The sequence below is a fragment of the Seriola dumerili genome, unplaced genomic scaffold (genome assembly GCF_002260705.1).
Source record: "Seriola dumerili isolate Sdu_G_001 unplaced genomic scaffold, Sdu_1.0 BDQW01000073.1, whole genome shotgun sequence".
Lineage (NCBI taxonomy): Eukaryota > Metazoa > Chordata > Actinopteri > Carangiformes > Carangidae > Seriola > Seriola dumerili.
This window is the reverse complement of record NW_019174328.1, coordinates 6,854,929-6,877,230: the sequence shown is the minus strand read 5'-3', so window position 1 is coordinate 6,877,230 and position 22,302 is coordinate 6,854,929. Positions and strand designations below refer to the sequence as shown.

At 43.1% G+C, this 22,302-nt stretch overlaps 1 protein-coding gene across 1 annotated transcript in view; it reads left to right on the top strand.

Annotated features, from left to right (window-relative positions):
• wdr11 (WD repeat domain 11) overlaps nt 1-11,446 on the top strand; it is a 51,395-nt gene extending 39,949 nt beyond the window's left edge. Inside the window, exons 21-29 of the mRNA XM_022743861.1 lie at nt 1,423-1,485; nt 1,849-1,914; nt 3,227-3,416; nt 5,434-5,529; nt 6,339-6,504; nt 6,751-6,848; nt 7,104-7,249; nt 7,777-7,856; nt 9,284-11,446. Coding sequence (XP_022599582.1) covers nt 1,423-1,485; nt 1,849-1,914; nt 3,227-3,416; nt 5,434-5,529; nt 6,339-6,504; nt 6,751-6,848; nt 7,104-7,249; nt 7,777-7,856; nt 9,284-9,486 — 1,108 coding nt within the window. The 3' untranslated portion in view covers nt 9,487-11,446. The remainder of the gene's footprint in view (nt 1-1,422; nt 1,486-1,848; nt 1,915-3,226; nt 3,417-5,433; nt 5,530-6,338; nt 6,505-6,750; nt 6,849-7,103; nt 7,250-7,776; nt 7,857-9,283) is intronic.
• Nucleotides 11,447-22,302: the final 10,856 nt, after the last annotated feature.

The following is a 22,302-nucleotide window of genomic DNA, read 5'->3' as shown; positions in this document are numbered from 1 at the left end:
GCATCTGGGAGAAACCCAAACACAAAAAACATGCAACTCCACACTAAAGGAAATAGTCAGTAATTAAAATTGTGACCTTGTTGAAAATTATTATTACTTAGCTTTCATTTTTCTTGCCCTGTATACACAAAAAAGTTTGTAAGCATTTTTAAAAGGAAACGTCATGGTGTTACTAGACTTTTCGGTGCTGGAGATGCTCTGTGCGAGTTTGCATGATCAGTATATCCTGACCAATGCATTTTTAAATGAGCTGTTCTGGTGATGTAGAGCTTGAGCCAATTCCAATCCTTTGTTTATTGTAACTCATGTCAGTTCGCTATACCAGCAGGAAAATAAAACCCGAACCCTGGCCCCTATCCCTAAAGCTAGACCAAGTAAGCAGAGCAACACATTGGTATTTTCAATTATTGATACCCACACAGCGCGCATCGGTGAGTGAGCAGAGCTGCTTTAGGTTAAACTGCATTTGAACTTGTTTACTGTGCATAGTTCAGCCTGAGGGTGAAGGCAGGCTGTCAATCTCCTGTTTAACTTCCCTTCAACAACAGTTACAGACTGACTCACTACATACAGTATGTCATACAAAACTCAATAAATCATTGTTTTTAGCAAAATTAATATCTTACATATCTAAAAATGTTTGGCTTCATTCATTTCAATGTAGACCTGTTTTCAGACTGATTGTGCATTTGTATTAAAACATATTAGTCTGGTAAAAACATGATAGTGTCATCCCTATTTACTACAGTTTCACTTTGGATTTGAGGCTGATTTTTAGTTCATTTTTTAGTTAAAAACTAGAATTAATTGTGAGCAGCAATGGTCTAAAGGTCTTTGCGGTTAGTAATATATGAAATGGAAGCTTATTCATCAGATTTACAAGACTGAATCATTCTCAATAATCATGATCCTTGAGATATTGAATGAATTTCCAATCATCAAGGTATAAGACTTGCCTTGATGTAATCTCTTATACCATAACATATGGCAACCATCCAAGCATTCAAGTTTTATACCCACCTTATAACCACCTTTGTAAACAAGTCAACCTGGGAGCCAATAGACGCCATCCTGAGAGAGGGAGAGTATTCCTTTTGTTTTCAGACAGCTACATCTGTATTTAACTATAGCTTAATGCAAGTATGGCCCATTTAACTGAGCTCTCAGTGTTGCACTGCTTTCTTTTATTAACCACACACAGCTGCCTTATCGTAAGTCAGGCAGCTATATTAGCAGCTTTCGCAGGGTGCTACCTGACCTCGGCATAAATGTTTGAATAGAGTTATCTATTACTGCCTGACACCATAAATCGACTTCTCTTAACAAACAGGTTCTCAGCTTCACATTTAATATCAGGTCAGGTTTTTATTTTAGGAAGACATGTGAGGAGCCATTTGACTTTGTTTGATCCCTCTGTTTCAGAGACTACACTGAGAAAGACGAGATAAAAGGCCTAATCCAGGAGCAGCTCAACTCTCTGTCTAAGTGAGTTATTACACTGTTGATTTGTCTTGGAAAAGCAATTACACTCTGTAGCTCAAACTAGAGTATTTAATATTGTCATTACGTGAATGCCAACGATCAGATATTGGTGTATGTATATATATGTACAGTATGTGTGTTTGCCATCATCTTTTTACCTTGTATCAGTTTTTGTTTATGCACTTTTGGCTTGCAGTCGCAGTCCCAGGGTCCTTTGTGTTTAGACAGCAGACCCAAAGAGCATGTAGTCCATGGGCTGACAGATAAGAGGAATCTCCTGTAACAGCCACCCTTTGCCTGCTGTGTTTGAGAAGTGTAATTGGCTCTCACCGTGTTCTGATTGTCAGTCTCTGATTGGCTCCCCAGTGATATGAAGAGTGTGCTGCAGGACCCGGAGTTCAGTCTGCTGCAGCGATGCCTCCTGGTCTCACGGTGAGCTACAACTCGGCATGGAGTTACCACTGTTGGCTGTCTGCACACACTATACTGTGTTCATGGTGGTTGACGGGTACCACAACACCACTGTTTCCGTTAATATTCAGGCAGTGCATCTATGTCAAAGACTTGAAGACTTGACATGGAAGTGATGGTTACTGAGTTTGAACAAAAGTAGAGTTTCTGTAACAAACAATCTTTTATCCTAGAAGCAGAATGACACTCACTCGGGACATAAACACCTTTCATTGGTGCATGCACTCTCTCTATCATCACAGGGTAATACACTATACACCAATGTAACAGTAAGCTCTGAAGCCTTAACAGAAGACGTGTTAAACTTGTCTTTGACTCAGTATGTTTGCTTCTGATAACGTCTGTTTGTCGGAACATACAGTAAGTCTAGGCAATATGGTGGCTCTATTTGTTACAATGATCTAAAGCCGAACTGGGTTTGTAGTCAAGCTGGTTGTTGCTCAGTGATTGATCTGGATATAATTCAGCCGAGCAAGACATAATTAGAAGGTGTGGGAGTGATTTCTCTAAAGAAATATGCTTAATTGTATACTTTCATAACATCGTTTAGGTTTTCACAGCAGACATTTGTGGAATATCAATAAAGAAATACAACATTTTAATCTAATTCAGAATACTTAATGTAATTGGGGAAAATGAGCATAATGATTCGAGATTATGAGCCAAATGTGCTGTTGAGCAATTTAGTTTTAAGACTGTCAAGATATCTGCCATTAAACAGGACGTGTTTTTGCTGGAACTGTACAGCCGTGATTCTTTATCTCTTAAAAAGCATGACATGAGAGCTTGTGTCAGCAACTCAGCAATCTCATCTCTGCCCCAGTTCTCATTTCCCTCAAGCATCTGACAAATCTAGAGCAGCCAGTCTGCATCCTTTTATCAAAGCCATGATGTACCTGGACCCTTCTTGGTACTCGCGACTGGTGCTTTGCTCACAGAGAGCTCATGCTCATGTCTCTGTATCCCGCCGTCCCAAGTTACTATTGTTAAGGTGGCAATGTAGCCTAGCAACAGCCGTGTGTCTGTGCAGATATGTTAAAAGAAGGCTGAGAGAGTTAAACCACAGAGGAAAAAGCAGGAGGATGTGGAGACAGGGTGGAGGGCTGAAAGAGCGAGGTGTGGACTGAAGATGCAGGAACAGCAGTCATTAGTGAGCACGCTACCTGTAAAACTGATTGGCATGTTGATTCTGACTGCACAATTAGACTAACTACTCCAGAGAGAACATTATCTACTCCGAGCCCAGCTGATGTCTTGTTGTGGTAAACTGCAGGCTGTTCGGGGATGAGTCAGATCTTCACTTCTGGACAGTGGCGTCCCACTACCTCCAGTCATTTGCCCAGGCTCGTCAGCTAAGTGTGTCCACTGCAGAGGGGCAGGCTCAAAGTGAAGGAACCCAGACATCCCCTCACAACCACCTGGACATCTGCCACGACGTCTTGTGTGAAAGCTCTTACTTCCAGGTCAGTAGAACAAGAGAAGAGGAGAAAGCGTTTGCCTGATTTGTTCCATTTCCTCTCTTTGGTAATCAGAGACAATAGAGGCAAACACTGATTGAAACAGTCAACAATATTAAAAAAAAAATAAAAAATCCCTCAAGAGTCATCCAGAGACACTCAGCACCCTCAAGTCAGACCACGCACATACAAACACCACCAGCCTGTCCCTTGTCATCCACAGTGGCAACAACATGAACCCAGTGACACCATATATTCCACTATTAATAACATTGTATCTCCTCTGTTGTCTCACTAAGCCCCCTTCTTTAAAGGAAGCAACTTGCACTTTTAAGCCTTTGAGGTCAAACCCATCTTACGCTTCATCCCTCACTACATTTAATTCCCCCAACATTTCCCTACAATGATTTTGGCCCACACCGGGATACGCTCAATTAAATAAAAAATCCCCCTCTTGTTTATGCCATGTCATTGCTCGGATCAGTGCGTCTTGCTGATGAACCAGCACCCAAGGACCTTGTAAACGATACCCCGAAACCTCTTTTTGTTTTTTGTTTTTCAAGTTTACTTATCGACCTCTTTTGCTCTGAAGAGTGTTAGAAAAGTTTCTTCAGAAGATCCCCATTGATTGGTACTTCTCTGCTCTGTCTGCCCTCATCACTGTGATGGTCGACATCGCTGAACAAAGACATCGCTGAACAAAGACATCCACCTTAATGTTGCCATGGTGAATGCAAGGGTTTTTTTGTTAAAAGACTTTTTTTTGTTTAGTATTTGTGATGCACAGTGTTTTTGTGACCAGGCTGCAGAAAATATTTCTGTGGAATTTGCTTTAGAGGAATAGTTTGTAAAAAAAAAAAATGTTCTATAGTAATTAAAAAGTTGGCCCACTGTGCAAGTGAAGACAAGCATTCACTGGTTTTTGGTAGATCTGGGTTTTTTCAATAAACCCAAGAGAGCAAAGGAGAGAACATGTACCTTTTTTGATGAAACATGATTACCCAGTTAACGAGAAATGTCAAGTAGCTTTTAGCTAGCATCAAGGTTTGATAAATCCAAATTTAAAGTAATTTCACTTATTAGAGGCTCAGTAGAATATACTCAAATAGGCTCATCATTTTTTTTTTTTTTATGGATTATGCACTTTTCTTTTTTTGTGGAAGTTTTTTCTCCCTGTTAATGAGGGGCCATGCAGTGATCACAAAGTTAGGACTTTCAAAGAGTTAGCCAGACAGTCTGCTGCTGCATTTGTCTCCTGTTGTCATAAAACAGCTTCAGTGGCAGCAACCTGACTGTAATTACTAATATCCAAGACTCCAATACAGAGCACACAGCTCTGAAGTTACTAAACTAATTTGGTATCTCCGCAAGGATTTATGCCCACAGCTCTTACACACAGAAGAATTCATCACCATAAAAAATCCAAAAAAGTAAAGCGTCTGTGGTAGATATAGATACACAAGCGTTCACACACACAGACACACATGCAGCGTAATTCATTTTCAACTATGTTGTTATTTCTTCTATTATTGTATCATTTTCCTCCTCTTCTAAAACTGATGGGCTCTCATACTTTCAAGTATCTATTGCTGTTGTTATGTGTCATGCTTAGTATTTTCTCACTGAAAAAAGCCTGATCTCCCATCAGGGACTCTGTAGTGAAATAATGGGAAAAAGCCACCAATAATGAGAGTCAGTATGGGAGGCTCTGGCACCAGAAAGGCTGTGAAAACCCCTGAATATTTTAAAGACTATAATTATACTCTTCATCTCTGGACTCTGTATTTCTATAATATGTCCTCTATCCTTTTTTTTTTTTTTTTTTGCTCATTATTAGTCAATTCGTGCCCTTAGTGTATAATGTATGTGTACTAACTCATTCCATTGCTGTCTCTCTCCCACACACACACACACACACACACACACACACACACATACACATACACACACACAAAATGCATCTTTTCAAGCTGTATGAAAAAAGAGTAAGCTAACTTGTGGCTCCACCTTTACTGCTCAACAGAAGTTCCAGTTGGATCGAGTTCACCTGCAGGAGGTGAAGCGCTCCAGTTATGAACACACAAAGAAATGTGCCGACCAGCTCCTCTTGCTGGGTCAGGTAAGTACTACACTACCCATACTGCCCACACAATTGCGTGTGTAAGGCTGCTATAGATAAATGTTGCAATGCAACAATGACGTTACAGAAGAATGTCCTGTTCAGATGTTCTCAAATGAGTTAGGAATTCATCACACGTCTTTTATGGCTGACCTCACAGTGGTTGGCATACAGTTATATGACCTTACATATAAATACATATCCATATACACACATATATTAATAGACACATAGTTTTTGTTTTTAGCTGCAACATCCTTTTGATAGTTTTTGCATTCTTTCTCCATCTTTCTTACTTTCAGGCTTTCAAACTATATACTACCTTTCTCTCTCTGACATACACATGTATTAACACCTTCACACACCTTGGCCGTGCATATAAACATATCGTCATTATTGTAAATAGGTCATAGCAGTACTCTGGAGCCTAGTGAAACAAGATGGATGGTAAGTGCTGTCTCTGTCGTCCCTTGCGTCTCAGCCTGTGGGGGCCGGATTCACCTCTCTCCCCCTTCAATGTCACAACTCTCCCTCTAATCACAGGCTGCAATCAGTGTGTTGTGTTGCTGTGTGTTGGAGTTGCAATCTTTCAGTAGGCAGACAGGCAGAGGCCAGCCTGTGCTGACCCCAAAGTGAGCTTGAGCCTTTATCTTCACCAGATGAAAAGAAGGAAAATCAACACAATTTCTCCATGCATTTCTGTCCTGTTCAGCTCACTGCATGGTTACCTGACTGAGCTGCAAATGCCTTGTTTCTCTTTGCTACCTCAGTCATGACATTGTCATCTCTTTGTTGTTGTCATCTCTCAGACGGACAGGGCAGTGCAGTTACTACTGGAGACGAGCGCAGACAACACAAGCTACTACTGTGATTCACTCAAGGCCTGCCTAGTGACCACCATCACCTCCTCAGGCCCCTCACAGTCCACCATCAAACTAGTGGCCACCAACATGATCGCTAATGGCAAGCTAGCAGGTAGTGTTCTGATAGTAACCTTCTCCACTCTTATTTTAATGAGTACAAGTAGCAATAGGCCTTTAACTCTTTCAATATGATGTGTTTTATCTTAGGTTGCAGCAGTTTTTCATCCAAAGAAAAAAAAAAAAAAAACATGTCTCTCCAACCTATAGTAGTATAACAATATTGGTGTCTGAGCAGAGATAGCCACCACAAGCCATCATTTCTCCATGTTACAAACTCTCCTGTTTTGCTGTTTGTCAGAGGGAGTGCAGCTGCTGTGCTTGATTGACAAGGCGGCCGACGCTTGCCGCTACTTGCAGACCTATGGGGAGTGGAACCGAGCCGCCTGGCTGGCTAAGGTAACTCAGCGTGACGGTTTCCATCAACAGCAAAAATCAGATACTGTGTAATGTTTGGATAGTTTGTGGGTGTGTGGGCATGGGAGTGAAAAGGTTGTACATGCAGCATATGTGTATGATTGAGTTTTTATATTTCCAATATTTAATTGTAAGAAGATTTACAAAATGTAATTGCATAGATGAATTACATTTAGTAAGAAGCACCTTTTAAAGCAGCTGGAGTTTGAGTGCCTTGCATGTTGTGTGTGTTTCCAGGTGCGTCTGAACCCAGCAGAGAGCTCAGATGTGCTGAAGCGATGGGCAGAACATCTGTGCTCCCCACAGGTCAACCAGAAGTCTAAAGCCATCCTGGTGCTGCTTTCCCTTGGCTGCTTTTATAAAGTGGGAGAGATGCTCCACAGGTAAGAACAAGCCCGTTGTACATGTTTAGATGTGCGATAGTTTGGCATTATCTATGACTGCGTTCTTGAAAATGAGAAACTCAAACGCTGTAGTTTACTGTATTAATTCCATTCATAGAAACACCTGCATATAAAAATCCAGTCTTCTTTGACTTTCCTCTTCCTTTGCTCTTTCTTTTCATCCTCAATCGTAAACACTTGAGTCTTTTCAGTTAGTTCCTCTTCTTTTCTTCGTGAGTGCATTTTAAGGACGCTTCACAGTGGATGGCATAGTCTGACTCCGTATCTTTTACAACGGAATCAATCCGTTGGTCTACCTGTCCTCCTTGACAGCTCGTGTTCCGAGTTTCTTCCAACAGCAAAAAACCTCTCAGAGAATTAGAGACGCATCAGGATGACAGAGTTGATGAATGCTTTAGAATCACAGACAAATCACAGACAGACCAGGAATGATGCTGGTTTCTGACAATATCCCTCACAACCTCTTCCTGCCTCTCCTCTCTTCCTCTCGTCCGTCGCCTGGACAGTATGAGGCACTTTGATCGCGCCGCCCTGTTTATTGAAGCCTGTCTGAAGTATGGTGTGATGGAGGCCAATGACTCTTCCAATATCCTTTTTTGAAAACCCATTTCTAAAGTCAGAGGGCAATTTATGACCAGAGTTAGCTCCGCAGCTAACTCCATCTATCTCTGCTACAGACGTGCACCCAATAGCACAGAGCTTTTGTCACAATGAAGCTCAATTTAGATGCTCCACTGAGTACATCAAGCTACATTTCATGTTCCCATCAGCCAATACCACACCCCTGTCACAGAGCTCCGTTATACCACAGACTCATAAGAGAACTTTTACAACCTAAACATATTGACTTACACCTGACCACTGATACAAAGCTAATATGAAACCAGCATGTTTGGTCTTAGTTGTAAATGTCTTTACAACTTTATACTTAAAGGAAACAACTTGGTCTCACACTGTTACTGTGACATAATGGAGATCATCTTGTTGACTCATCAACAGAGGGAGAAATTAACTTTATGGTCCTCTACTTACTGTAGCTATGGAATAAATCAGTTCTACCAGCCAGTCACATTAATGCAGTGCATAATAGAAGTGGAAAACACAAGAAGACATTAGGAAAAAAAAAAACTTTAAAAAATAATTCAAAATGGGTGTCCTCTAAAGCAATATTTCATCTAGAAATTATTTGTAAATCATTGTGCGTATAATTAATTGAAGACATCCCTTTGGCTTGTTCATTGGTCAGAACTGGCTTGTAGCCACTAAGTGATTTCTGATTTATGGAGACCAAAACAGAGCAGACTAAGCATGCACAAGAGCAGCTTCCCTCGTAGCAGAGGATTTGTTTGTGATGTTATATATCAAGCAGTGTCTCGGTAAAAATGCCTGTTTTTCAGACTTAATAACTGCTTTTGTTGTTTTTTTGTCGAACATGTACTTTTTTAGAAATACAAATGGGTGAGACGTTCACGGAAAAACCAACATAAAGAGCTTTATTTTTCTGAAACAAGCCCAAGCACAAATGCAAGCATGTGTGACCATCTAATCTTTGCAAATTTGTTGACTATGAGCAGTAGTACAAACATGGCACAGTGTGGAGCACTGGAACACATGGTAAATACACTTCACACAATACAGAGAAGTGTTTCTTTTATTTTGTCTTCTGTCACTGATTGAGATGTCCTAAATTTTATAAATGTCTGAGTGACCACTAAAATAATCTTGCATTTGCATTATAAGGTAATCTGAGATCTGGTGACTGCAGACATCACCACATATAATTCATATAATTCTTTACACACTAGACTTTTCAGTCTCCCTTTGCGCCCTTTATGGAAACATTTCTGATTATTATGTGTCTCGCAGGTTTGTTGCCTGTTTTACAGTTTTCACTGCACTCACAGCTCAAGAATGTGAACTGAAACGACAGAATGTTTTTGTCTGATAGCAGCTTTCATTGGCTTAATTATATCCCATGAAATGTGTTAAGTTCTCCTTGACCTGCATTTGCACATAAACTTATCGAGGCTGCGTTTTTGGACTATGCACGGCTGCTGCGCTCACTGGGCCTGCGGGAGGGTGCTGCTCTGTGGGCATCACGGGCCGGCAGCGCTGGGGAGCAGCTGATGGAGGAGCTGTTCCAGGGAGAGGGAGGTGTGCCAGAAGCCATTTTTGGCGAAGAGGAAGTCGAGCTGGGCCAGGAGAGCACCGAGTGACCTCAAAGACGGAGGGGAGGGGTTTGAAAGAGAACGGATGGCATACCCTCTGATGCAAATCAAGGGTCGGCCATTCAATCTAACTCCAGTAACTTAACATTTGTGAATTAACTTTGTGTCAGCATCCAGGGGAATCATGATCATTATCTCCGCATCGGGAGAAGGAGGTATGAGGAGTTTCCTCCATGTGAAGTTGTTAGTCAGTCAGTCACTAACGTTTGCCTGTGTCTGTGACTATACCGAGTTTCTTAATGTTTGGTATGACCAGTGTGTGTTTGTGTGCATATGTGTATGTATGCATGTAACAGCCCCAAAAGAAACACACTTGTTTCCTCCTTCCCTCAACAAGTGAGGTAATACACATCGTTGTTATTCACCTTGATATCAGTGTGTGACTTTGTTGGTTAATGAATTTAACTCATTTGATTTTTTAATGGTTGCTTGTTAAACTTTATTTTGTGTGCCTGTTTTAATAATTCCAAAGTACTGTTGTAGCTCTACAGGTTTAATTTGCCTTTTTGCTGCTCAGATGAAATGTGGCAGATTTACCTTGTCCTGAAATAATACATTCATTATTTCATTTTGAAAATGCACTGCCATTATAATGGGCCCCATACCTACTTTTCCATGACTGAATTCCAAAATTAGTTTTGTGTATTTTTGATTTTACCAAAAACACTGTATAATTTGAATGAGACATAATTTGCTCTAAACAGACACATAGCACACTGGATGCTTTGTCCACAGCAGGTGGTGCTGTATAAGTGCTGTCCAAGCATCTGCGGATGTAACTCTGGCACAGCAGTAAAATTAGTTAGCCAGGCCACCCTCCACTTATTATACTTTTATCAGTATATTATCTCCCTGTGTTGAGAGGGGAGAAGAATCTAACTGCTGCCACCTCAGTGATACCATTTAATTAGCTTGTGTAGACTTCAGTTAAATAGATGCTGGTTGTTCATTAATCCATTCCATTAATCCAAACGGAGTTTTTAATTTTCTACTTTTATGAAGACTTGGGAGGATACTTTGCTCTCTGTGTGCTTTGATGTTTGTATAATGAGGTTGTTCTCTGGTGTGTGTATTACAAGAAGAGCTGTCAAAATGTGTTGTAACTCATTTAAATCAGACCTCTGATGGATCATTTACACACAAACAATACTATGTGCTGCTCCTACTGTTCATTACAATCAAAAAACCTTACACCCTTTAGGAAGTGATTTAGACTTGCTCACATGACTCCTCTGCTCTGCTTTTGCCTCATTTAAACATAGTAAATATCTACTGATCAACAAAATCATCCATATGACAATGCAAGGACTTTAGTGATTGTGTGTTTAATTGCTTTGTAACATGTTTAGTTGTCCTGAAATGAGACAGTAACTCAATCCACGGGACCTTTTCAGTGTGTTATTGTGTTTCATAAACACGTCAGTGCCGTTTCTCTTTGTGTTAAGGTTAACCCCAGGCAGTGTCTCTATGGCAACCCAGGCCTATTTTTGGGGACTACATGTTGTATCTTTAGATCCATTTCACATAGCCCCACTAACATACTGTAGTATCACATAGAGAGCCAGCATAGAGTCATACAACCCAGCAGATAATCAGCTGTAGTTTACCTGGTGCTGTGTATCTTCTTCTAATCATGTGATGCAGTATCGTGGAGGACACATGTACTGTGCTGCCTGTACTTTATGATTAGGCACTGGTTTGATTAACACTCGCTGCTTTTCTTTGTACTTAGATGAAATTTACAAAACTATGCTGCTCAAAGGTCAGGCATGTAGACGAGAGAGAAGACATGCCCGGAGAAGTGTGTTTTGTAAGAAGACAACAAATTGTGACGGTGTCAAAGCTTAACCTTTTTTCATTGTTCTCTGTTCATTGTTTACACCGTTATCCTTATGCTTTAAGCTATATAAATATCACAAGAGAAGAAAAGATATATGTATATATGGATGGCAATAAAATCAATATTATTAACTTGATGTTTTAAGTTTGTTGTTTGATGTCTAAAGATGTTGCCACAAGAGGGCGCTCTTAGCCCTCAATGGCAAGGAAATTGGCTGTGGCTCTTTGCTGTTTAATGGCAGTCATTTGATAAGAAAAGACCTGTTCCATCAAGTGTTCTTTGCAATTATCCTCTTTTAATTTCAGCGCAGGTAGATTGAATTTGAATGTACATTCATTTATCAAACTGTCTTAAAAGTAAATTAGTTCTTGCATGAGCTGCTTCCGCAATTAATTACTTCTTTTCTGCTCAGAAGGAGGGCCAACAGCTGGCTTCAGCTCGCTGCCCAGCTCTAACCGTTTTCACCCTTTTCTTCGCCTCAGATTTATTCATTGACGTGTATTCTGTTTCTTCTCTCTCTCCTCCAAAAAAGCAGAGCATAGAGAGAAGAAAAACAGTCTGAAACACAAATAACTTGATTGTGTTCCTTTAATGGCTTAATGAATAACCGCCGGAGAGCCGATCCAGCCGTTGCAGCCAGGTCATCAGTATGCAGGGCCTCACTACAAGATTTCTATTCTGTCCTAACTGCTTATGCAGGCTACCACCCAGATAGCCAAATGGCTCTGATAGCAACTCCCATCCAGACGTCCTCACTTGTCACTTCCCTTTTCCACCTTATATGTCCTTTATCCCTCCTTTTTCTATCCGTCCTTGCTTTTCTTCTACTTAAAGAAAACAGGCAGACTCCATGTGCCAACTCATGTTCTTGCTGCACCACAACCTTCACTAATTTCCTGGAAGTCTTGTTTCCATCTGCTGCTTGGATTTCTCCTCTCAGTAGCTGATCTTCCTGAAATAAGACTCAAAGCTGTGTCAGAAACACAAGATTAAGTGTGTTTGGATCCAGGGCAGTGAGGAGCACTTAATGTTCGTCTAACAGATGGAAATCACTGGCCTTCACTGCTTCACGCTACATACGGCGAGAATTAACAGCCGGCTCCAAATTAATCGTATTCGGTCATTTCCGTTGCGCTTTCTCGATCAAGTGTGTAAGTAGCCATCGAACCAGGCCTCTGTGTGCAGCAAGCAGAGGCACAGCCACCACTGCACAGTCTGTGTGGTGTAGACAGTGAGGTACAGCAGGTCATTCAGTTCCCATGAGCATGTTCTCTGGTGCTGCTGACAGATAGCTTTATCCAGGAAGGGCAGGTCCAAGCCTGTTCGCACAACTTACTGCAAACCCACTGTCTCTTCCTCTGTGTCTGTGTGAGATGTTTTCCAGTTTGTTTTTCCGCTCCTCACTGAGGGTTACAGCTCAATTTCTCCCTCATTCTCTCTATAATTATCCTACCTTCCATTGTTTTCTCAACACCCTCCCAAGACATTTTCGAGGATTCTTCAGGCAGCTTACACCTCAGGTGGTGGAATTATTTTGGGCTGAGTGGCTGCTGCATTCATGAGGATAACTATTTGTCGAGGTATGCTGATTGCTGGGAGACTCTTGTCCTTTGGATATGTGTTGAAAATAATAACCGTAAAAATACAGTGCAGCAGTATTAAATTTGCATGCTTTTCTTTGTGTTGACATGCACCCTCATGTTTGTCATCCTTAAAGCCGAGCCTATCTTCTCCACATCTCTGTAGTCTCGGCTCACTTTTCTCACCTCTCTCCGCACTATTATCTACAGTTTCTTCCTGCCTGTCCGCTCCACAGTGGACCTGATGTGCACGTGTTCGTAGGTCATATCCATCTCTTTCTCTCTCACACAATCACTGTCACCCCTACATCACCTCGCCCACATGTGGGGGGTGTCGCCTGACGTGGAAGGAACCCACAGGCCTGATCATCATCTCATCATCTGAGATCCCACTGACCCACTACCCCCCCCCCCCCCACCCACCCCACCGTCACCGGCCCCCGAAGTTTGCAGACTGCGATTGGCTGCCGAGCAGTTCCGGGGGCCCCTCGCTGGGGGCTCCAGGTGATGTTTATGTTGAAGGTATTCAAGCCCCTATCTTTATCTGCTTCCATTTAGATGAATGTCTCTGTGTTCAGCAGACCATGGCCCCACCTCACCACAACACCACACTTCACCCATTTAAGAAAGACATGAGCGAGAGAGAGAGAGTAAAGCGGGGACGAGGGGCTAGCCGGGGGCAGCATAGGGGAACAACAGGATCTCTGGAACATTACCACGCGATGACAAACTCTTATCGAGTCCCGGTAATGAGTTGAGGACAGGATAATCTTTTAAAAAGCTCCCCACTATCTCTAAAACAGCTCTTTTGTGGCTTTCATGCATGCATGGTGCAGGTTAGGGCTGTTACTTACAAAAGCAAAGAGGAATCAATGACTTGCATTGTGTCAGGAGCATGGAGCCGTATCTGTCATTTACTGCAGTGGCGTCTGCAGCTCCTGCACAGGTACTTACACGATTCTGCACTACTAATCCCCAGAGAGTGATCAGGGTTGTATGTATGAGAAAGAGACAAATGTTTCACAAACAAGGTTCCGACTCGCACAGACACAGTTGGGGCACCGAGGGGAAATTTCCAAACTGGGAGTAGGAGGTTTATCTGATGATATTAATGCTGTGTATAATAGGAAATCCTCACTGCTATGTCAACAAGCCAGAAAGACATGGTTGAAAGATCTCTTCCCCAACTGTTGTTGACAAAGCGTAAACCACATCCAGAGCCTAGAGTGAGTGAGTGTGTGTGTGTGTGTGTGTGTGTGTTTTTATGTGTAGACAAAAAATAGACACAGCAGAGAGATCCCATTAAGGGAAGTGAAGTGAATTAATAGCAACCAAACAAGAAGGTGGCAAGAGATTAAGAAAAAAGAGGCCCAGTGAACAAATATCTAATGAAACATTAGACATATTAGGGAGGAGAAAAAGTTAAGCTTAGGCCTATTATATGCAGACACAAGAGGACCCAAGGGGGGGACATGAAATCCAAGCTGTGGCTCTCGCTGTTGCCAGAATGTGTGTTTTTTTGTGTTTCAATGAGTGGTCATGAGGTAACAGAGATGCCACAGATGCCCCTGCTACAGTGAGGCCCTCCCCAGGCTAATTGCCACTGTCCTTTGGGAGATTAGGGCAAGGGAAGGCAGGGATGATTATGAAGGAAATGGCCTCTTATAGGCTGCTGTACGCTCGGGCGGGTCGGGCCCAGGGCTGCAGAGACCACCGTATTCCCTTTCATCGGCGGGTAGTGGGAGCCAGGAGAGGATGTAAAGCATACCTGTGCTGCAGCTGACCCATTTCCTGTATTGGTGGTTGTGTACATGTGCATGTATGTGTGTTTATCTGAAGCTGTACATGTGTGCCTGTGTATCCATGAATATGTGCTCAGTGCATGAATGTACAGAGTGATCTCAGTTTAACAGCCCCGGCCTCTTTCCTGTGAGTGCAGAGAGACTATCCTGCTGCGTTTGGGTCTCTCACAGAGCTGCGTGTTTTCGTTTCTAGTCAAGCGGAGTATGCGTGTTTCCTCTTTGTGTAGTCCGACCGGACACACTGGGCCTGTGTGTGAGAGAGCGGGGCTGTGGGGGGACACTGGAGGCTAAGGAGCGGTGGGCTGTTTTGCTGCGGCCCGTGCAGGCCTACACTCCTGGGGATAAGCACGTGCTACGCTGCCAAGAGAGAACCAGGTCCAGACTCTCAGTCTTTCTCCAGTGGTTTTAAAGGGAAAACATCCGCTGCACTGTTAAGTTGAGATGGCAATTTATCACAGAATAGTCACATCTACAGTACAAAGCCATAAGCTGCGTTTTATGGCCGCGATTTCTGACTGCATTCAGTTGAGACTGTGTCCCTCTTGTATTCTATGAATTGTAACCATGCCTTGAGTTTATAGTGAGCTGCATTCAGAGTAAAAGAACGGCAAAAGGATTTTTAAGTGTCTGATATCCCGCAGTGCAACATACCGTGGAAATGTAGGGTTGTTTACTGCTGCTGGGAGTAAAAAAAAATATGGACAGAGGTGTCACAGTTTCAGTGACAGCTCAAGACACAAAGAAAGAAAGAAGTAAATCCTTAGAAAATCACATTGTTTTTTTTAACATTATCAGATTTGAACTTGGCAGTGCATTATTTTAAAGTTGTAGTTTGATTCATGTTTGTCAGTGCATAACTTAGGTCTCTCCACATACAGTAGTGTACTCATATGTTTACAATGATTCCACTGGGGGGCGGCAGAGGTCTGAGAAATGTGTCAAGTTTGTTGTGGCGAGGATTCCTCCTGCAACTCTTACTGTAGAAGTTTCCCCCGATCAGTATCCAGATGTACTGCACATGGATTAGAAATGAGAATACTTAGTCTTGTAGATACAACTAATTAAGATGACATAATATATGATAATCTATTTAATGATCCGGTTCACACTGTTTCCCACATACCTTGCAGCATCATCCTTACCAGTAAAAATGCTGTCTGCGTTTCAGTAAACTCATTAAATCAGTCAGTCAAATCATCTCAACATCAGATTTTATTTTCCCAGGACACTAACTAGGCCACAGAATCTTTGTCTGAATCCCATTCAAAAGAGTCACATTCCACTGTGTCTGCTGCGTGTTTCTCGTTAGCTGAGGTGTGTGTTAGTGGGTCATGAAGTGTGAGAGAGCCAGCCAGAAGTTGCAGGCCCATTTCATAACAGCTCACTGTGTTCGTGCATGACGGCGCCATGTTCCCACTATCACCGAGACGATCTGACACCGGCGCTGCTGCATGTTGCCTAATCTGGGAATCAGCGTAGCAGCTATTCCTTATAGCCACCGCTCACGCAGCTGTGCATGTGTGTGCAGGGAAACCTCCTCTCAGGTGTGCCTAGGTAACACTTGTGGAAAAGTATTTGAAGGTCACCGCTCACTGGCACTCCTGCTGGATCTCTTAAAGGACTTTGAGTGATATGTGACGCAACACCGCTGGGAGAAATGCTGGCACACTGGAAATGTGTTACATCAGACAACGCATAAGTACACTAGACAGGGAGAAGAGAGGGAGAGGGAGGATTGAAAGGTTAAAGTGATGAGGAGACAGAAGAGGGGAGAAAAGCAGGATGACAGAAGAAGTGGAAGGCAGGGTGGATGAGGGAGGGGCGGGGTGCTGACAGTGTTTTGTTGGAGTTATGTAGATGTAATCCCTTCTGATGGGCAGGTCAAGCTGCCTGCTGAAACACTGAGGCACCGGCCAGCGCATGTGCAAGGAGCATGCTGTGTGTGTTTGTGCAGGTCTGTGTGCATGTGTGTCAGTTGAGCTCCTTGTTGCGATCTGGCAAGGCTCATGAAAGGGGGAACAAAGGGTAGATTTTCTTTTTCTTTAAGCAACGAGGGCCGGCCCGCGGAGGAAAGAGAGATGGATCTTCTCCAAATGCCACCGTGGGTGCACTAATGCCTGCTTTGTTCGCCACGGTAATTCTATTATGGTAATGGAGGATGAATCCCAGCTTTCTTCCCCTTCTTGCTCCATCCCAGTTCCAAGCCTCCTGTCCCCACACCCCCCGCCAGAGAGCTTCCGGCACAAGAACAAAACAGTTAACTGGCCCCGAGAGGCCCCTGAAAGATTAGATGCAAAGTCCTACTGTTGCATAGATGTACTGAGTTGTGAAATAGCTCATTTTTCTTTGTCACTGATATTTATCTGTGCCCAAAGCAGTTTTCAGTTTTTCATGACAGTTTTGTGAGTTTCTATTCTTCACATTTATCAATTGGTCATTAACTTCAAATCAACTGCAGATGAGATAATGATACAATGATGATGTTCTGTCTTAGGAAGGTAAACAATAAGGGGAAAACAGCATGAGGGAGCTGCAAAGATTTGGAAATCATCCATGACACTTTTTTAGTATTGTGCCATTCTGTGGGACTTGATCTGCCATGCACAGTGCCATGCAGGGAGGAGGGTGCGGGTGGCTGTCAGGCTGGACCCTTAGGACTCGGTACATATCCAGTAATGTTCTCCCCACTGGGATTGGCCTCCCTCTCCTTTGGGCAACACTCCATCGCTTTACCCAGCGGCCCCCAGAGCCCCTAATCCCTCCAGCCTGGGAACAACTCCAACTTACAGTCCCTTAAAATGTCTTGGTTTGTGCGCTATTAGATGCTATGAATTACACTTCGGGACGTATGGAAGGAAAACATGGCAACTGGCAAACATGGCAGTGATAAATCTGAAATAATGAAACAGGGCTCTAAGTGGAACCAGGAGGGCTTTGTTGACCCAAAATCAGCGTAACATGATAGGCCTGCAGAGCTGCTGGAGGCCGGACTGCTAGTAAAGCCCAGCTGGACCTATGGGTACCTAACCTCAGCTACAATGTGGAGCTCATTGGAGCCCTGGGAGATCTGCGGCAGGTCACATTCCTGGCCCATAGAGTGACCTTGGGAGAGATGGAGCTAGGACTGCGTGTTAGACAAGGTGTTACTGAAAGTGAGGTTCTTGTTGTTTGTCCTGCAAGCCGTGCTATCTCTTTATTTTTACTCCTCAGACTTTCATGAAGAATTATGATCCTATCAAGCGTGTAAGTGATGGCAAGGAGAGGTATAGCCAACTAATGACAGGCTGTTTAGCTTTGAACTCTGATAAGTTATTGCTCCAGACAGGAGGAATAAATTACTTAACTAAGACAAATGTCCTGCTGCCGCCATGCTCAGAATCCTCATTCTCCTCTCTGCCCCTTCATTAATATACAGCAAAACAAGACATAGAAGCCTTTTTTTTCCCTCATGTGTACAGATAACTCAGGACTTTCCTGCTGTAATTCCCTGTGTGTATCACGGCTTTGAGTGTACTCTGAGTATATGAGGAGCCTCACTACTGTGCAGCCATAAAGGGCAGCCTGTGCACATGAGCGATGGAGCCCTGCGCCCAGACTGAGGTGTAGTTGCTTTTTCACTCTGAAAGCGATATAAATTCCCAGCCAGTAATATAACATGTTTGGGTTGTGTGTGTGTGTGTGTGTTTGTGTGTTTATATACGTGTGTGTGTGTGTGTGTGTGTGTGTGTGTGTGTGTGTGTGTGTGTGTGTGTGTGTGTGTGAGGAGGAAAGAGGGCATGTGCATAGTGTGTGTCAGAGAGAAAGGGTAGAGCAGGGCAGAGAATGAATAGCTCTGTCACAGAGAGGCCAGCTAATAAAGTAGGTAGTTGAGGGAGGGGGTAAAAAGAATGCATCTCGTCTTTCGCTCCTTCACCGTCGGTTGTCATCGAGGGTGAATTAGTTTTATGCCGAGGCGAATGCAACCAATAAAGCTCCGTCCACTGGTCAGGTCCTTTACACCATGACCCCCCCTGCCTGCCGGTGGAAATTGCATTGGCCATGGTTTAGGAGACGCATGCAGCTCAAGTTTCAACACTTTTGAAGTTTTCATCGTCAATAAATTGCTAGATCAAGCAGATTAGTTAAGTGTATTTTGGCTTCTTTTCACAGCTGGGCGACCTTTGTGTGTGTGTGTGTGTGTGTGTGTGTGTGTGTGTGTGTGTGTGTGTGTGTGTGTGTGTGTGTGTGGTGGTTGTTCTTGGACTCCAATTTTGCTTTTACAGCTCTGACCCTTATGTGTTGACAAAAAAAAAAGCTAATTAAAGTTTTGAAATACTGAAACATTTTTATCTTCATCTTTTTCTCCACAAAAAAAATGTATTGTGTCAATTGAATATTTCACTTTTTCTCTCTTTCTTCAGCATTCCCCAACTTACTATTTGTCTTCTTTTATGCTTCAGGGAGATTGTTGCATCAGAATCTGTGTGAAAAAATATTTTATCTTGAAATGCAATAATCCCAACATTTGTCACAGCAGGTCTGAGAGATGTAACTGTCATCAGATGGATGAGTGTGCTTGAGTGTGCTTTAAATCTACCGTTAAAGTCTACTAATACCATGCTGAATAAGCACAATACATCACTATAAAAGAGCCTGTTGCATGGTATTCATTTTACTGATATCAGTGTTCAATCCTGTGTCAGTCCAACACTTTGACAACTATTCACGGAGAAACAGCCCGTTCTCCATCAGGCTAACAGCTTCGCTTTATTCAAACCAGGGCAACAGCTCGGTCCCTCGGGCCCCACTTTTTTCCCAGGACTTTTTGCTGGAGGAGGGGAAGAAAAGGGAGGTGTTTGGGCTGATAACCCCTCTCCATCACCCTGTCAGTGGGAAAAGAGCAGTTCTGTAGCAGGGCCTCTGGATAGAGCCGCAGCCTGGTGGAGTGGTCACCCCCAGCTAGGAGTTGGAGGAGGAGGAGGAGGGAGATGGAGAGCAAGGGCGGCAAAACGAGGGGAACGGGCAGCAGGAGGCGGGGTGCTGTGGGGGTGCTGGGGTTGATAAAGAGTCAGAGTAAATGATGGAGGTCTAGCGGAGAGGTGGAGTTATCTGTTTGGTCATATGTTTGACAGACTTTTCTTTCTCTCACAATCACTCACCCTGTCATGTGATATCAGTCCTGCCGTGGCGCCAGCTTGTTATCGGGCCCACGGAGGCCAATAGGTTTGTACACATCTGAGTTATCATAAATGTGCATTACTACATACCTACTGTATGACTGCACTGAGCTCCGCAGATAAGGTTGGACTTTATGCTGACGTCTATTTAATGTATTTGATCAGCTTCTCACCCACCACTGACAGATATGGCATACAGTGCAAACACAGGGATGGATGTTTGCACGTATGAAGGAATGTGGGTCATTTAGTTATAGATACACACATACAGCTCTGCAAGTATATGGGGGGGAGGGGTGCTAACAGGGAAAGGGCAGACTCCTGCTGAGACCGCCGCTGCACAAATAAACATCAGTCCAGATCCATAGACATAGGGAGAGACACCATCTGTCACTACGCACATCAACCCCATAAGAGGAGGAGGAGGTAGAGAGGAAGGCAAAGGAGGAAGGATGGAGGGAAGTGTGAGCCTTAATGGAACCCAGGCAGTCACATGATAGATAACAAATTTCACAACGGGGAATAAGGGAATACCATAATGCGAAGCAGCCATGAGGGGGGCCGATGTGTGGCGTGCAGCTGCACTGACCACTACAGCCCCAGCATTACACCCACAGCCACTGCGGCATGCTCTGACTCTGCAGCTGCAAAACTGAGAATTATGGGACAAAGTGTTGCAGGCCTTTACTATTTAACTTGGCATGTTGAAGCACGGTATGCCCTGCAGCATCAGCGCTACCTGGCAATTAATTCTACTGTATGTTTCTGGTAGCTACTTGCTTAAAGCCATAGTTACGCAGTGTATTGGTAAAATATTTATAGCAACCCCAAAGCCAGATAAAAGTGGTGCATGGTTTACTGCCGCATTCTGTTCTCAGCACAATTCATGCTGGGACAGGTGAGACCTGCTATCATGGTGCAACATAATTGTGGGAATGTTGGGTTTACATAAGGGATTGAGCAAGGCTTCTGAACAGGGGAAGCGCATGTTGAAGTGGGCTGTTGTGATTTCACACTTTGCTTCTCAATGCCAATAAAATCACTTCTCACAGATGTCTTTCTGGTTTGTTCTTAAGCCTTTACTGGATAAGAAAAAGGACCCAAAAAAACCCCATAAACTGATATAAATATATAATCTTTTTATATGTTTTTTTGTGCTTACCACAGATGTTGCAGTGTGCAAGGTTTCTTCTAAATGCACACAGAATATTAATTCCTGAGAAACATTTCAAAACTGCAATGTTCTCGAAGCAACTGGAGGTCTGCAGCATTTTGTGGAAAAATAAGGCTTTGGAAAAAAGAAAAAAAAAAAAACACATCCTCCCCAACCTGGAAACCAGCTTTCAGAAATGCATGTCTAACCTTTTTCCATGTAAATTCTGACAAATGAACAGAGACGTGAGGGTTTAAAGAGTCTTAGGATCTATACACTACGCAGCTGGTTGGGCTAGTTTGCAGATGTAGCATGCAGGCTGCACTCCTTGGCCTCCTCTTCGTGTGCATGTGGTGCACGCCTGAAATGTCACAAGAGGAGTGGGGATGGATTAAGTTCCTTTTCAAATTAAACAAGTCATCCTTTTCCACTTCTCAATCAATGCGTACATCTCCTTGCGAATGTACCGGCTATTAATCAAAGCTAACGTAAACACGTTGGGATAGGGGAACTCTAATGGTGTCTGTGGCTGTTGGCAACGAGTTCTGAGAGTCATAAACAAAAGATGAGAGGAGGGACCGGACAAACATGGCAACCCCAGGCATGGCCACTTCTTCAGGGCACAGACCAACCAACATCTCCTATACGGACTCTGCTCTTTACTGCTGTCTAATGCTTCATGCCATTTGAAATCCCTATTGTGTCAAGGCAGCGCTGACATACAAAGATTGATGTGTTTTTACACTCATATATCCCCCCCCCCCCCCCCCAACCTCCCTTGAAAACGTTTTGTTAGAGGTAAATTAGTCAGCATGTGTGTTTTTGAAACCCACACCAGTGAGAAAAGACTGAATGATGTGTTCCAAGGATTGGATAAATATTTAATATTCCAAAGCCAGGCCACACCAAAAGCATGGTGAGAGATCACAATGAAACAGAAAACGCACGCAAAGTCTAAATAAAGAAAAAAATATATAAATTCATTTTATTATGGTCATGATTTTTTTTTTTTTTCCCCAATTTGTTTCTTTTGTCTGGATTCGTCAGTTGTCAGCTTCAAAGCCTTGGCATCCCAGCCAACCACTTGGAGAACAAAAGAGTCTCTGCATGTTGTCATTTTGGAGCTGAGTTTGCTGCCCAGCTCTCGTGTTTGTGCAGATATTATTTTATGTGAATGCCTGCTCTGTGTATATTTTCTCTCTGGGTTCGAACTTCGCCGTTCTCTGTCTCTGGATGTTGAGCCTCTCTCCAGCTCTCTGCTTCTGTTTGCTTT